The sequence below is a fragment of the Lepidochelys kempii genome, chromosome 2, assembly GCF_965140265.1.
Source record: "Lepidochelys kempii isolate rLepKem1 chromosome 2, rLepKem1.hap2, whole genome shotgun sequence".
Taxonomy (NCBI): Eukaryota; Metazoa; Chordata; order Testudines; family Cheloniidae; genus Lepidochelys; species Lepidochelys kempii.
Genome location: NC_133257.1, coordinates 46,824,249 through 46,840,171, shown reverse-complemented (window position 1 = coordinate 46,840,171; position 15,923 = coordinate 46,824,249). Strand labels below are relative to the sequence as shown.

At 41.8% G+C, this 15,923-nt stretch overlaps 2 protein-coding genes across 5 annotated transcripts in view; one reads left to right on the top strand and one right to left on the bottom strand.

Annotated features, from left to right (window-relative positions):
- OSGIN2 (oxidative stress induced growth inhibitor family member 2) overlaps nt 1-6,678 on the top strand; it is a 41,139-nt gene extending 34,461 nt beyond the window's left edge. For both annotated transcript variants that reach the window (XM_073330623.1, XM_073330624.1), the window contains exon 7: nt 59-6,678. The gene's annotated coding sequence lies outside the window, so the exon portion shown is untranslated. The remainder of the gene's footprint in view (nt 1-58) is intronic.
- Nucleotides 4,427-15,923, bottom strand: part of NBN (nibrin) — a 64,118-nt gene continuing 52,621 nt past the window's right edge. For 2 of the 3 annotated variants that reach the window (XM_073330621.1, XM_073330622.1), the window contains 3 exons: nt 15,705-15,818; nt 13,077-13,126; nt 4,427-6,455 (listed from right to left, as the gene is read on the bottom strand). In XM_073330621.1, coding sequence (XP_073186722.1) covers nt 6,425-6,455; nt 13,077-13,126; nt 15,705-15,818 — 195 coding nt within the window. In that variant the 3' untranslated portion in view covers nt 4,427-6,424. Of the gene's footprint in view, nt 6,456-13,076; nt 13,127-14,546; nt 14,679-15,704; nt 15,819-15,923 lie in introns of those variants that run through there. The other variant, XR_012157145.1, reaches the window with a different exon arrangement.

Below are 15,923 nucleotides of genomic sequence, written 5' to 3'. Positions count from 1 at the left end.
TACATTATAAATGTTGTGCCCACTAATCCTGACTGAATTGCACCCTCTTTCTCTACAGACCAGTAGCAGTTCATGTGCTTTGAAGGGAATGCTGGACCTACTCACCTGGCAACCCACTAGAAGAGTTCATCCGAAGTTGTAGAAAATTTAAATCCTAAATGTAATCGTTCAACCCAGCTTTGAGATTAGTTTTGTTTGGTTTTTTTAGATCTGTCACCCTAAGGGGAGAAAATGGAATCTATTTACTGGGAACCTGCTCTAAGATAAGTAAACTGAATACAGCTGGATAGGATGATTTAGTGTAATCATAACTGGAAGAAAGACAATTGGCATTCTTCTCGATGGTCTTCACTGATGGCAAGAAATGAGCAGTGAGGAACAATAGGGAGAGAAAGTAGGAAAGATGACCTAGGAAAGATTCCCCTATGACCCTGGAGGGTTTAAATTGGGACCAGAGACAGGAGTATCGCCCTCCTGAAGGAGGTCTCTGCAGATGCTTGCAAACTGAGTTTGTAGATCTGGCAAAAGTGGAGAGACTACTATAGTGCAGACTTACATTGCTCTCCCTACTAAGGCTGAAGTTCTGACCAGCATGTGGCCATGCTCCATGCAAATAAGCCTAGATGTCTTTGGATGCTGCATTTCTGGAAGCCTTGCATTTTCTACTATGTAACAGTGAATCCATCTGGTTCCTGAAGCTGCAAAAGACTTGTTAAACTTTGTATTTAGAACAAAAAACAACGTGGAAGAGTTTCTCGGTACTACTTGTGGCTGTTTTTGAACTGAGCTGACAAATGGGAGCACATTACCTCAACTGGGGAGAGAAGGAGCATTTGGAATAAAACTGGGAGACTGTTTAAGAACTGTTTTGCCTTCCTGAAAGAGGAAAAAGTGTCTTACTTGAAAGAGCTATACTATCTGGGACTCTAAAGTGATGGCAACTGAAATATGTTTTGACAGAGAAAGCAAGGCTTTGTTGACATTAGCATTCAAATGGAGTCCAAGTAATGGTCTTGAAGATGTCATTCTGGTCCTTGCAGGGGAAATTGTGAGAAGGGCTTTAAGAGGTTTGGCAAGTTTGAGGATGATAGAGGCCAAGGAAGATCTGGATTTAAAACACTGAGGGCAGAAAGTTGCACCTTCAAGGAGTTAAAGCTGAGACCTATGGACAGATCTTCATGCAACAGTTGAATAGTAGCCAGCATCCCTGGGGCTATTCTTTATTCCTCCCCTTAGAAAAATTTCTTTGTGCCAAGACTTTCTTTCTAGATGAGTGCAATGTAAAGATAATTTGTCCAGAATATCTTAAGTCAGATAACAGCTTAGAGACAGAGGGAAAAATATTAAGCCCAGGTCAGAGGGGAAGCGGTGAGACCAAAAAGGAGGGCTACCATAGCTGATATATGCTACTAGAATTACTGTCCCATCCACCTTTTATTTTTGTACTGTGTTGTGTCTTGGAGGAATGTGGAAAATGCATAGCAAAGATTGTGACCACTGATGTGACAGAATATGCATCCCAGAGGAATCTGAGTTCTCTCTGGAAAAATATTAATCCCTTTAGCTTTTTGTCAGCTTGCAGACAGGTCTGCCTGGGGCTGCGCTAGCTCTGTCTGGAGTAGAAGACCCATTCCATTTGGCTTATTGATTGCCTGTGGAGCCAGTTGGTGTTGATGATGCTTGAGAGTGGTTAAGGACAGAGATGAAAGACGAGGGGTAAAATTTTCAAAAGCACCTACATAGATAAGGGCTTTGAAGGTAAGGACCAAATGTTTGTCTTCGATATAGTGGAAAAAGGGGAGCCAGAGGAAGGATTTGAAGCATAGTGCCAGGATCAACTAGGAAACAGCTTGGCAGCAGTGTTCTGAATGGACCCAAGGTGGGTGTAGTTAAAGTTAGAGAGGAGGTGGTTCCAATAGTTAAGATATGAGATTAAACAAGAGGTTTGACAATCTGAACAAGGAAAAGGTTGGTTCTTAAAGATATTGAAATGCAGAAATTTCAAGATTTGAATATAGCTTGATTACAAGGGTTCAGAGAGGGAAGTGTCGAAAGTCTTGGATGTTGGCAGGAACAATGGAGCTCGGTCTTTGCCATGTTCAATTTAAGTTACCAGATCAGCCAAGACAGTGATTCTCAATCTTTCCAGACTACTATACCCCTTTAAGAGTCTGATTTGTCTTGCATAACCCCAAGTTTCATCTCACTTAAAAACTACTTGCTTACAAAATCAGACATAAAAATACAAAGTGTCACTGCACACTATTACTGAAAAATTGCTCACTTTCTCATTTCTACCATACAATTATAAAATTGGAATATAAATATTGTACTAACATTTCAGTGTATATTGTACAGAGCAGTATAAACAAATAATTCTGACATTTTAGTTTGTACTGACTTCACTAATGCTTTTTATGTAGCCTGTTGTAAAACTAGGCAAATATCTAGATGAGTTGATGTACCTCCTGAATACCTCTGAGTACCGACAGGGGCATACGTACCGCTGGTTGAGTACTACTGAGCCAAGATGTGGAATAGGTCCTGAGTAGTGAGGCACATAATTGAGTCATAAGCACAAAGATGGTGGTCAGAGCCTATGAAAGTGGGTAAGACTGCCTAGACATTTCATCCAGGCTGTGGAGCACAAAGGACAGATATGTGGAAAACAGCTACTGAAAGAGAGGGGAAGGGGAAGAAAGACCCAGCAAACAACATGCTGAAGGGAATAAACATAGTAGCAAAGGAGAGCCATGGAAGCCAATGGTTAACACGATTTCAAATACTAGATGGTCATAAAGTGTCAAAAGGAGAGTGAAGATGGAGCAGAAGCTTCCTTTGTCCAGGAAGAGAACAGTGGAATGAAGAGGGTAGAAGATGGGTATTTCAGGAAATGATTGAAAATGTGGTTGACTCAGTTTGGGAGTTTGGGCAATAATTGGAAAGGCAAGTGAGGTCAAGGTTGTGGTGTTTAAGATGGAGACTAAAGGATGCTTATATTGTGCAGGGAAGAAAAGTGAGAATGGAGCCAAAGAGGGTGAGAAGTGGGATGGGATGGGGTCCCGGGAGCAGATGAAAAGGCTAGAGAACAGCCAAGAAACCTTAGTGGTAGCAAGTGGGTGATAAGGGCCTGCTGGCAATCATGTCTAAGACCCGAGATGCCTGCCAGACCGCATGGAGAGGTGGAGGGGAAGTGCAGCACAAGCACTAGACTGCCTGAGGAGGGATGGGGGAGAGCACAAACCGTTTTGAAATTTTTTGATGACGCACTGTCTGCTGGTCATCGAAGCACTCACCTAGGATGTGGGAGAACTGCGTTCAAAAAACTGCTCCAGAGCACATCCCGCTTCCCAGCTGAGTAACTGCTGGGCTAGGACTCTCTCCTATTGGAGCAGTTCTACTGTATATGTAATTAAATATTCATTGGAGCAGGGACTTGAATCTGAGTCTCCCACATCCCAAGTGAGTGCCCTTACCAATGGGCTATAGTCAGTCTCTCTCTGTGACCTAATGAATATTTATTTATACAAGAACAGCTCTTGACATGAGAGATTGAGACTCACTTCAGAATAACCTATAGCCTCGTGGTTAGGGCATTCACCTGGCTTCAAGTTCGTGCTCTGAATTATGCATGCTTCCAGTTGTCTTTAGTGACAGGTATCAGGTCTTAAGTGTGCTCAGAGCCCATGGGATCAGGCCCTGGTAGCAAGATAGCTTTGAGAATCCTGCTTTGGAGCTCAACTTGAGTTAGGAGTCCAATCCACAATGTGGTGTCAGCATTTAGGCTCCTACTAGGTTAGATGGCAGGTGACTGGGGCCTTTGCAGAATACCAATGGTGCCTAAAATTTTGGACTTAAGTATCTAAATGCCTTTATGAATCTGGGCCATTAGCCCTGTTTCACAGGTAGGGAAACTGAGGCACAGAGCAATGCATGGACTTGACCAAGGTCCCCTAGCAGGTCGGGGGCAGAGCTGAGATATCCTGACTACCACTGCTCCCATTGATAACCTTTTCTTCATCACCTCAACTTTGTCAAGAATAATTATTCTCTCTCTTCCTTGGTTCACAAGCATCCCCCTTCCCATACAGAGAATGAAGTTGTCGTCTTGTGGCTTTTGGAGGACTTCTGCTTATTTTTCTTGGACAGAGCCCCTTTCTGTTTGGACAAGGAGTCAAGAAATGGCATTTCTCCTCATTCGAAGATAAGTAACCTGTGCAGAAGGAAACTTTCCCAGAAGAGGAATAGAAAAAGGGATGAATGCTCATTACAGCCACAAAATAAATCAGTAAAATCAGGCTCCCTGAACATGCAGAGCTACTGGCAGGTTGAGCAATTCTTAGCATTCTCTTCAACGTGCTTGAGCTGTATCTGTCCTGAGGAAGATGTGTGCAAGCCATTTGTGAATGATGGAGATGTGTGTGTAAAAAAAAAAAAAAAAGCCTTCTCAATTTCATCACATACCTTTTTCCTCACCATGTGAAAGAGCTGTGTCTTCTTTATAAGCCAAATACTGCGGCCACATATGAGTACATTTACACATGGGAATAGTTCCCTTAACAAGTGCTTTAACTTGAAGCACTAGGGCCTATACATTATATACTTTTAATTTGTTAGTAGTGCTTACTGAGATTATAGAAATAGAGGTGAAGTGGGTTTTGAAAAGATTCCTAGTGCTTATGATGACTTAACACAAATGGTCCCAATAAATAGGTAAGCAGGTTTTGATTCTTTGTATTATTTCAAACTCATTGATACAACTCTTATTCCTACTGGAACAGAACAAATGATGAAAGTTTAAAAATGGATATTTGAGGTGATCTGATTTCATTAAAGTTTTGTTTAAAATGAGTATTTTCATTATAAAACAGTACAGTAACTTCACTTATTAATTTGGTACATGCCAATACTGAAAAGCTCAGGCTCTCCTCAGCTTTGAAGACACCAACTTTGAAAATAGCAGCAGACTGTTTAACAATTTGAGAAGTCAAGGATTTATGTTAGGCCTTCACCCCAACCAGTGAATGAGAGATCTAAGAGCCAGACTCGTAGGGTATACTGTATTCATAATGGCTCATCACATAACTGCCACTCTTGTGAGAGCACTGACTATTGCTGACAAAGTTATATATTGGAATCTAGATCAAGCCTGTTACGAAAAAGCAGTATCTGGGTGTTTAAAAAAAACCTCTGACTACTTGCCATGTAAAAATAAATGTATGTTTGATAGCTGGCTACATACGACAGCTGTAACGTACATTGATCATTTCAAGGTGGCAGTAACCATCTTGCTAACACATGGAATTTCTCTTATTGGACCAATGTCTGTTGGTGAGAGACAAGGTTTTGAGCTACACAGAACTCTGGGAAAGAAGCAAAACTTTGTGTAGCTCAAAAGCTTGTCTTTTATTGGACCAACTTCTGTTGGTGAAAGAGATTACCTCACCCCCACCTCTCATGGCTACAACAACACTGTAAACTACCTACAGTGGTTTAAAACAAACAAATTCCCCTTAAACTTAAGGTAACTTAACTTCAGCACCTGTATGCATTTCTGCAACAGAACTGGCTCTGTTATTTAAAGTGAAATTTTGTAAGCCTCTTTTAATGTGATGCAAGGTTTTATTTTAAATATTACCTATGACTCTGTCCATATTAAGTTTGAAATAGTAGCCACAGCAGTAAATATCATTGTGGAGGGCAGAATTCTAAAACTTTCCTGCCCACTATAGACAGGGATTTTATTCTGACACCTATGTTATCCAACTGGTAAACAGCATTGTTGTTAGTATGCTCAGAATAAAATCTCTCTCCACACCAGGTGAAGGAAAGCTCATCTAGAACCTGCTAGCCATGATTTGACTTGTGGTTAACAGGTCTGGTTAACTTTTTATTCACATGGTGCACAGCATTAGATGTATTCAAAGAAACTTAAGAGGTCTGTGGATGGCAGCAGCATTCTGAAGACTGCCCAATTTATTCAGAGTCAGAAAATGAGGTTACTGCCCCCCACTATGTCTGTTTTATGTAGTTTATGTATTTGTGCTTTGAGCCCTATTGTACAGCAAATTATTACTGTTATACAAAAAGCTAAACAAATTAACCGGGTCTTTTTTCAGAACAATAGAGTAATAGCAGAAGTGTATCTCAAACCAACAGAAGAAAGCTTGAAGTGAAGCCGTAAATATCTAGAAAGTTGTACTATAGCACTGCTTTAAAGCAAATGAGTTTAAAGTCTTGAAACCAGACATGTGGACTCTCTAAATGCCACAACAATGTAAAACTGGTTCTGTTTTCCTTTAATAAAAGCAGGACTTAAAACAACTCTTACAGGTAATTTAGACTTCCCATATATATTGTACACTGGAACCAGCAACCAGGGTATCAAGATTTTGCTGTAGGTTCATTGTAAATTCTCTTGAATTTATCTTCTCCTTTTCACATTAGGATCATATCTGCAGTAAGAGGGGGGGGAAAATGTTATAAGTAAACAGATACCAACTATTTATTTCAGATATTCAAAGCTAAAATGTTTGATTTAAACAGTTAAAAGTTGACATTTCCTTTTCTGATAGGGTCAGGAGTACCCTCTACTCCCACCTAAGTCAACAGATGTTGAGGACGTTCAGCCTCTTGACGTTTTTTATTGCCAGTAAAATAAAGAGAGTTACACCTGAACTGTGTGCCATTTCTAGAATTTGTGAGTAGTTTTTGTTAAAGGTAACTTACTACCTTCTGGGATTTTTAGATGCTTTAATATTGCAATCAAATGAAAATCTGTAGACACATTTCACCATGAAAGCTATTTCTTGCTACAAGAATTTTCATAGGCTAATACTGAAAGGACTTCCTCTCAATAACAATGAAGTTACCGACAGTGACCATGTCATATGGTACAGCTCAGTTCAGGGAAGCATTTACCAATCCCTTCCACTTCTCCTCCCACACTTGATTCTTCTCCAGCTCCTTCCTACCACTTGATCTTTTAATGAACTTTTTTGATAGGGTACAAAATGATTAACTAGTGCCCAGGAATGTGTTTATACTTTGAATTCAAACCCTGTCCTTTTTTTCTCTCCAGGCCTGCCTCCCACCCCCAGCCCAAAACACACACAAAAACCCCTTCTTTGCTTCTAACCTGCTTTGTTTTCACAGATAAATAGGTTACAGCCACAACCAAATGATCAGACAGTTTTACTTCCCTTAAATCGGATTCTATTTACTCCACTTTCTTTTCTCTCTCAGACAGGAAAATGTCACAACTTGTGACCCAATTTACATCACCACTTAACTTGAAATGTATTACAGGTCATTGCTGTTTCTTGGCAACTCATTTATCCTTTTTGGGGAAACAATGAACTGTGAATAACTATCACAGAATGCATCCTGTTAATACACTAAAAATTTGGAAAGGCTCCTTACATGTTTGAATATGCTATAATTCTTTATACTGCAAATCACTAGTTCAGCTGGTGAATTACAAATGTGTTCTGTAATAGCGTACAGGCTTTTTTTTAAAAAAAAAAATCACATTTTGTTTAAATTAGACATAACTGATGGCAATTCAAGTCCCACAGCTACTTCTAGTTCCCTCAGATAGGGAAACTAAAGATACTGCATATACCTTCTGGCTGAGTGAAGCAGGATGTTTGACTATTTCTACACTACGCCACTTTTAGCTACAGGGCTGTTGCTACAGCCATGTTGCCTAAAGGCCCGCAGTGTAGCCGCTGTTTGTCGGCTCCCCTGCCACCAAAGCACTGTTCACACCAGCATTTGTCATCGACAAAACTTTTGTCTTTGGGGCGGGGGAGGGGGGAGAGGGGTTTAATACCTCTGAAAGACACAAGTTTTGTCATTCAGTTGCCAGTGAAGACATAGCCCTATGCTCAACTTGATGGCATTTCTCTGCTTGTCTGGCTGGCTATAATGCTGTATGCAGGAGTGTTGTAGCTGTGTTGGTCCCAGGATGTTAGAGAGACAAGGTGGGTGACATAATATCTTTTATTTACACGACAGCTAACGGCATGATTTATGGCACTCGAGGGGGTGAATAAATCACCCCCCTGAGCAACGTAAGTTACACTGACATAAGCGCTGGTGTGGATAATGCTATGTCAATGGAAGAGCTTCTCCTGCTGACATAACTACCATCGCTTGGCTGGAGTAGTAAAGCTGACAGGAGACCTATTGCCTGTCAGCTTAAGAATGGCTACACTAGTAGAGAGTACAAACTGTCTAGTGCAGCGGTTCTCAAACTATAGGTCAGGACCCCATTTTAATAGGGTCACCAGGGCTGGCATTAGACTTGCTCAGACCCCGGCTGAAGCCAAAGCCCCAGCCCAAGCTCCACTGCCCGGGACTGAAGCTGAAGCCTGAAGGCTTCAGCCCTGGGCAGTGTGGATCAGGCTTCAGCTTCAGCCCTGTGTGGCAGGGCTCAGGTTACAGCTCCCACCATCCAGGGCTGAAAGCCCTCTGGCTTTGGCTTCAACCCCCTTAGGCTTCAGTCCCCCTTCTTGGGATCGTGTAATTTTTGTTGTCAGAAGGCAGTTACAGTGCAATGAAATTTGAGAACCTCTGTTCTAGTGTAGCTGTACGCTGGGACATAAAGAAGGGGGAGGGCCAACCCTCAAATAAGCAACTGAATCAACTAGAAAAAAACAAAAAACCTCCTGCCATTTGGGAGTTCTAAAAGTGAGGCTTAATTTTACTTAGAAATCCTGTCAGCCACGGCCAGGGCAGTTGCTCCCCTACCAGGGGAGAAGGGATCCCACTGCAGCCTCCCAGGCCTGGAGAGGGTGAAGAACCCTGAAGAGCAGAGGTGAGGAGGGTGGGGACACTGTATTGATGGTGGATTCTGAGCAGATGGGGTGAGTGCTGGGAGGGTGAACTGAGGGTGGTGGGGTTCGCTGGGGTACAGGTGCTGAACTGACAGAGGTGGTGTTGATGGGGACTGGAGGACTGAATTGGAGGGGTTGGGAGGGGAGAGAACTGATTGGGGACTGGAGGACAGGATTAACTGCTGAGCAGGAGACAGGCAGATGTGGTGGTGAGAGCTCCTGCAGCAGGGCCAAAATCACCTTATCCCGTACAGGTGGGAGAGTGGACAACACTAATTGTCACATGCACACACCCTGGGGATCAAGAAACTGACCTAAAATATGCAATATAAATTTTTTTTAAAAATAAAGTCATGATTTTTGAAGGTCTGACTCGATGTTTCATCTCTGGAAGTTGGCAATACTACATAGTTGCTATTGAGGAATTTAGTGCTCCTGATGAGGTACACATGAATATAATGCTGTAATTGTTTGACTGCTGCATCCGATCAATTCCAAACACCCAGGGAATGTTCTAGGCAGCAATGGGCCTATTGAGCATGGTGAAAATTGGGAAGGAAAAATGGGTGACACTCAGAGGCCCTTGCATATGGTTATTAGACCCAGCAACTTCAACCACTTCTGTAATTCTCTAGAGATCAAACTGGCTGACTGCAGCCACTGTTCAGCATAACATCAATCGCACCCCTCATCTCTGCCCATCCTCCCAAGAGAGTTTAACATGTTGACATTGTGAATGATCTATTATCTCCTAAGATGGGTACAACACTACAAACTATTAACTCCCAGACAGAAAAAAAAAACAAAATAAAATAAGGGTGAGTGGGAAGAAGGTGCAGAGTCTTTGAAAGGGGGACCAGATGTGGTAGCTAAAGAGTACACAGAAACGCTAGCATATGGTATTGGGGTGGGAGGAGCATGCAGAGGCCACATAATGAGGGAGAGGATTACAGGGAGTCCCTGAAAGAAAGAGATGGAACACAGCGAGCTCCTGGGATGGAATGGAGAGATGCAAGGAGCCCTGGGCATGTGCAATGAATTCAGACCACAGAAACTACGAAGTGTGAGACAAGACCTGGCATGCTCTGTGGAGTGGAGCTTTTCTTTCTAGCTAGCCTTGATCTCTGAGTGCTGCTTGACTGATTCTGCTGAACACATCTTCAAATGCTATTCTCACAGAAACCTGCAGCTGCTAATACTACATGACACTGAACCTGCTCCCACTGAAGTCATGCAGGATCAAGGCCATGATCAGGATATGTCCAGTAGCAGCAGGTTGCAGCGTGTCTAAAATTGAAATGTTTGTGTTACAAGTTTCCACCACACAAAAGATTTACATAAATACAGCAAATATTAAAACTAAATATCAAAAGCAGCATGAAAATAAATTGGAGCCTAGGTAGAATTCTATGGTGAAGGGTGTTTTTATAAAGGCAACAACAAATGTATTCCAGCATGTTTGATGATAAAAATGGTGGCATTCTTTGAGATTTGTGCTCTTATTACTACCACTTCACAACAAACATTCTATGGTAAGCAGCATTCTTTAATTCAGTTTTGCAATAATACTTGTAGACTAAGCACAAGATTTAATCTCACATCCTGGGCCCTACCAAATTCAGGGTCCATTTTGGTCAATTTCGCAGACAAAGGATTTAAAAAATCGTAAATTTCATGATTTCAGCTATTTAAAACTGAAATTTCACCCTGTTGTAATTGTAGGGGTCCTGACCCAAAAAGGGGGGGGGGTCGCAGTACTGCTGCCCTTACCTCTGCACTGCTGCTGATGGTGGTACTGCCTTCAGAGCTGGGCATCTGGAGACCGGCGGCTGCTGGCCGGGAGCCCAGCTCTGAAGGTAGTACCACCATCAGCAGCAGCGCAGAAGTAAGGAGGGCCTGGTATGGTATTGCCACCCTTACTTCTGCGCTGCTTCTGGCGAGGCGCTGCCTTCGGAGCTTGGTGTCTGTCCAACAGCTGCCTTTCTCTGGCCGCCGAGCTCTAAAGGCAGTGCAGAAGTAAAGGCAGCAATACTGCAACCCCCCTAAAATAATCTTGTGACCCGCCCCCCCACAACTCCCTTTTGGGTCAGGACCTCAATTTGAGAAACACTGATTTTCCCCATGAAATCTGTATAGTATAGGGTAAAAGCTCACAAAAGGCCAGATTTCACGGTCTGTTTTTCATGGCTGTGAATTTGTTAGTGCCCGACTCATATCATATTCTACTGCCCTGGCATTTCTATTCTTTTTTACAGAGGAGTTTGGATTCTGCAAACTGTGATTTTTACATAATTTTTTCAACTGTAGAATTAAACAATCAGAGCTGGAATTTTTCTGGGTTCTTCCACCCCTAGTTAAAAGTTCCAACAGTAGCAGGTTTAAGGAGCAATGAAAAATTAATTCTTTCTAAACAATCAACTTGTTAGAAGAAAAGGAGTACTTGTGGCACCTTAGAGACTAACCAATTTATTTGAGCATGAGCTTTCGTGAGCTACAGCTCACTTCATCGGATGCATACCGTGGAAACTGCAGCAGACTTTATATATACACAGAGAATATGAAACAATACCTCCTCTCACCCCACTGTCCTGCTGGTAATGGCCCACCTGATGATCACTTTAGATAAGCTATTACCAGCAGGACAGTGGGGTGGGAGGAGGTATTGTTTCATATTCTCTGTGTATATATAAAGTCTGCTGCAGTTTCCACGGTATGCATCCGATGAAGTGAGCTGTAGCTCACGAAAGCTCATGCTCAAATAAATTGGTTAGTCTCTAAGGTGCCACAAGTACTCCTTTTCTTTTTGCGAATACAGACTAACACGGCTGTTACTCTGCAACTTGTTAGAGTGACTCTTGTGATTACTGAAAAAAAGAGCTCTAGCAATAATTACAGAACACTTCGTTCCACGTTACAATCTATACATACACATACAAGTAAACTATATAGTTTACAATACATATCATACAATTTGCAAAGGTTGGAACGGCACAGAACAATACAGTGACTTTTAAAGAGAAAAACTGAATAAAGAGAAAGACTGCCTCAGGGTGGGCTTCCATTTTTGTTTATTATTAGAGATTAGGTTAGGAGTCACATGCCTAGGAAAAGAAGATGTAGAGAGGCAGAGAACGAACTGGTCAAGGAATGGTGTGGAAGAAGAATCTAAATGTCCTCGCTAAAGAAGGCAGACAGGGAAGGAGAAGTAAAAGTAAAATGAGGTTATCAGCAGAAAACTGGTAAAGAAGGTTTATGAAAGAGAAGGTGTTTTACACAGGGTAGATTTAGAAGTGTACAAGATACAGCAGCATATCAATGTCTTGAGCCAGTATAAGAGGTGTCACCTCACTCCTGTGGCTTGGGCCCTGCCCTAAACAGAGGGATTCTGTGACTTGTAGTCCTGTCAGGAACCACAGAACCATAGGAACTGTAGGCTTCTAACAGCATGCTGGGTATAAAAAGGCCTGCTTTATTCTGGAGAGAGAGAGAGAGAGAGAGTGGGAAGATGGCAGGACCTGCTGACAGTCTTCTACCAAAAAGGAAACAAGGGAAGCGCAGTACTGATCTTTTCATGGAGAAAGGGCTGAAGCCTGGAAATGAATGGGGCAAAGGCCCATTTAGGATCCCTGTGTGTAAAGGTGAGAGCCCCTCTGTGAAAAGTGCAGAGGGTCCCCCCCATACTCTGATTACAGCACAATAACCCAAGCAATCTGTTTTTATTTTGGACAAGTTTTGTTTATGCAGGAAAGGGGAGTCTCTGGTTCAGCCAGAGCAAAACCTTCCAACCAATAGGGAGACAGGCACTGGCAAACTCTGATGGCAGGAAGGAAAGCTGCATCCTCACAAATAGGAAAGTGACTCTTGATTCAAACTTAATGCCCCGGTTCCTGGAATTATAGGCTAAAGTGGTGTTTATAAGAGGGAGATGAAGCGGCAGCAATTCTATCTGAGAAGGCTCTAATTACCAATAAGACTAGTAGTTTTGAATGTTACATTAAAAGGAGTTATGTACGGCCCAGGAACTGATGAAGTTTAAGGTATAAAGAGAGTTAGGAAAGAGCAGAAGAGGATGTCAATTTGGACACGTTCTACTCAGAAGTGGTATCAAGAAAGGAGACAGCCAATGGAGCATTAGCCATCATGGTTTAATTAGAAAACTGAAATTTGTCCAGAAAAGAAGTCAGTGATATATAACATATCAGATCTTTTAAAAGCACTAACAAAAAAATTCCTTACCTAAAGAGATCATCAGCAAGTGATTCCTCTCTTGCATGCCGATTCTGTTCCTGACAAAATAAAGTAAATCTCTTCAATATTGTTCATACTAACACAATAGTCCTGTACTGAGACATCTTTCTGTGAATACCTCACATACAATGCGTTTTACAGGAATGTCAGATTATGGTTTTCAATTCTTAAAGTAGGCCACAGTTACAGAAACCAATCTGAAAAATGATCGGACACCTGTGGGTATGTCTTCACTGTAGTTTTAGCCCTTGCTGTTACATGTTTTTGCCCAAACCACTCATCCACATACAAAACCCTCAAGCAAGTGTTTATTTGGACTTTGAATTTATGCTTGCGTGCATGGGTAGAGGTATGGATTAAAGTCAGATCGGTTGTTTAGCTCAAGCTAGAACTTGCCTACTTTGCCCTGAAGGTGCAGGCAAGATCAGTTGAGGGCTGAAAGTCCTACAAAACCCTTTCCCACAATTTCCTCCGAAGGACCGAGACGTTCTCCCACAATTTACTGGGAAAGAATATTAGAGAGTTTCTGCATCAAAAGACCATTGGCTATGCCCCCAGACATGTATGGATGAGAGCAGAAATAATGAGGACACAGTAACAGACGAACAGCTTTGTTGTGGGAATGCTCATACTCAGGCTAGGCTAACTCAAATGCTCAGACCCAGGTGGCAATTACCCCAGCTAACTGCACAGTGTAGCTGTCCTGTGTGTCAGACAAAAATGAAAGGGAGGGGAAAATATCCAGGCCTTTACATTACTTGTCATAACGGAACTTTCAAAAACAGGAATGTCTAACTAAAACTGCAACAAGCAGAAACCTATTAGTTGGTCAAAATTTTGAGTTTTGTCACAATTAGTTTTAAACTCTGGAACTAGTTCAGCGGTGGTGTGAAGGCAGACTCCTTTACACACTGTCAAGTAGCTGTGAGTTAACATCACTTATGCCAAGGAGATGCAAGTTAAAGTAATGGATGACCTACTTCAGTTTACAACTACCTATACCTTCCTACTACGGAGCTTTTTCATGCAGTGCTATCATCCTTCAGCAACTGAGTTTGTACTGCACCAACTTTGAATTTGAGTAATTAAGTCTAGTCTAATACAGGTGATGACTTATAGGGGTGTGTAAGTGGTATGCTGTGAGTCTACGTTAAAATCTATACTGTGTAAGTGTAACATGTACGCTTTGGTGGCGAAAAAGGAAGGGGCAAAAGAAGCTGCAAATTTCACCATTTTAAACTGTCCTCTGAGTTTGATCCCTTGTGTTGCTATAAAATTTTAAGAGTTGAGCCAGAGAAGTGCTGAACATCCACAACTAAAGACAATACAAGCTGCAGATCTTTAGCATCTCTCAGGATTAGGCCAACATCATGCACGGTACCTTTTTACGCAAACGATATTCTAAACTACTTTGAAAAATTTGCATAACAGCACACTCTCAAACTGTGGTTTGCTGACCTCTTCTAACCGGAGTTGCTTCTGTCATGGGAGTAAAGCATCTATGTCTGTTTTCAAGCGGCGATACTTTGTTAATTGGAATCTGGGTTATGATTAATTTTAGGTCTTCCAAAGGCTAAAATTAATCATGAGCTAGAGGGTGAGAGGGGAAAAAAGAGTCAGAACCTCCCTGCTCTGTGGCTCATGTCCTTCTCATAGAAATTCAACAATGAGTAAATTTGTGGTGGATGCCAAATTAGGATAACAAGCACACAAGATGGCAAATTGCAAAGTGGCCAGGAGAGATTATGCAGTGCTATACTGCAAGATAAGATCTAGTGCTGAAATCAACTGGTAAAATCAAATCAGGCAGAGGAAATAAACAGCAAATACAAAAGTAGGAATGGAGTAAAAAAATCAAGAAGTCCCACCTATCACGTTCTCTCCTTAGTACTGTCTTATTACCTTTCCAATTAACCAAGTAATACTGATACCACAGCAAAGATATGGAACCTGGAGTGGGAGATTGGGATAGGATGTGGCCCATGAGAGGAGCTTTTTTTAAGAAGCAGCACACAAAATCAAAAAGTTGAGAACTGCTACAGCAACATATAAATTACATACAAATGGCAGGATGTTCTATAGTGAAAAACACAACCTTCAGTCTCCTGATTACAACATTCACATCTCATACATATTTTGCATCTGAATATCAACTGCATTCTAGTCTGTGAGCAGACCATCAGCAGTGCTGCACTGAGCGCCTTGAAAGCTGAGGTCGCTGAGCTTGTTAATGTAAACATTTTCACTGCCATACTCAGAATTCATGCAGGGCTGAGCTTCAATAAAATGTTTATTTCACTCAGTCATGAAAATCACTTTCTCCTAGGTCAGTGCCTTTTACTTTACAGCAGTCTCCTCTGTACTAACAGTCTAATAACATTTTAAAATCTGTTCAAACATTTTATTAATATTACATATCAAATTTATCCAAAAGAATCAGTAGAGTGTCAGCCTTGTCAATGAACCCCTTTCGTTTATTTGGGTCACATCCCTAACGTCTTTTTGGATGTGTTAAGTGGCAGATTCATTCCGCACATAGGCTCAACTTTTAGTACAGAGTTGCCCTATTCTTGGGAAGGACCACAGTTGTTTTGTTGCCTGGAAAGAATTCCTTACCTCCATTTCCTGCCTTAACCATTCTTCCAACTGTGAATTCTTTTTGGCATGGTGACCTATTAGATCTGATCCTCCAATAATGTGTGGAAGTTGTCCTGCTCCAGGATAAGGTACCTGTTGGACAAGAAACTTTTGCTGTTATAGTGCAGGCTGACAACCTTGTAAGACCAGAGTAGCCACCTCTAGTAAATTCACAGTGGCAGAACACCTTTCATCCAA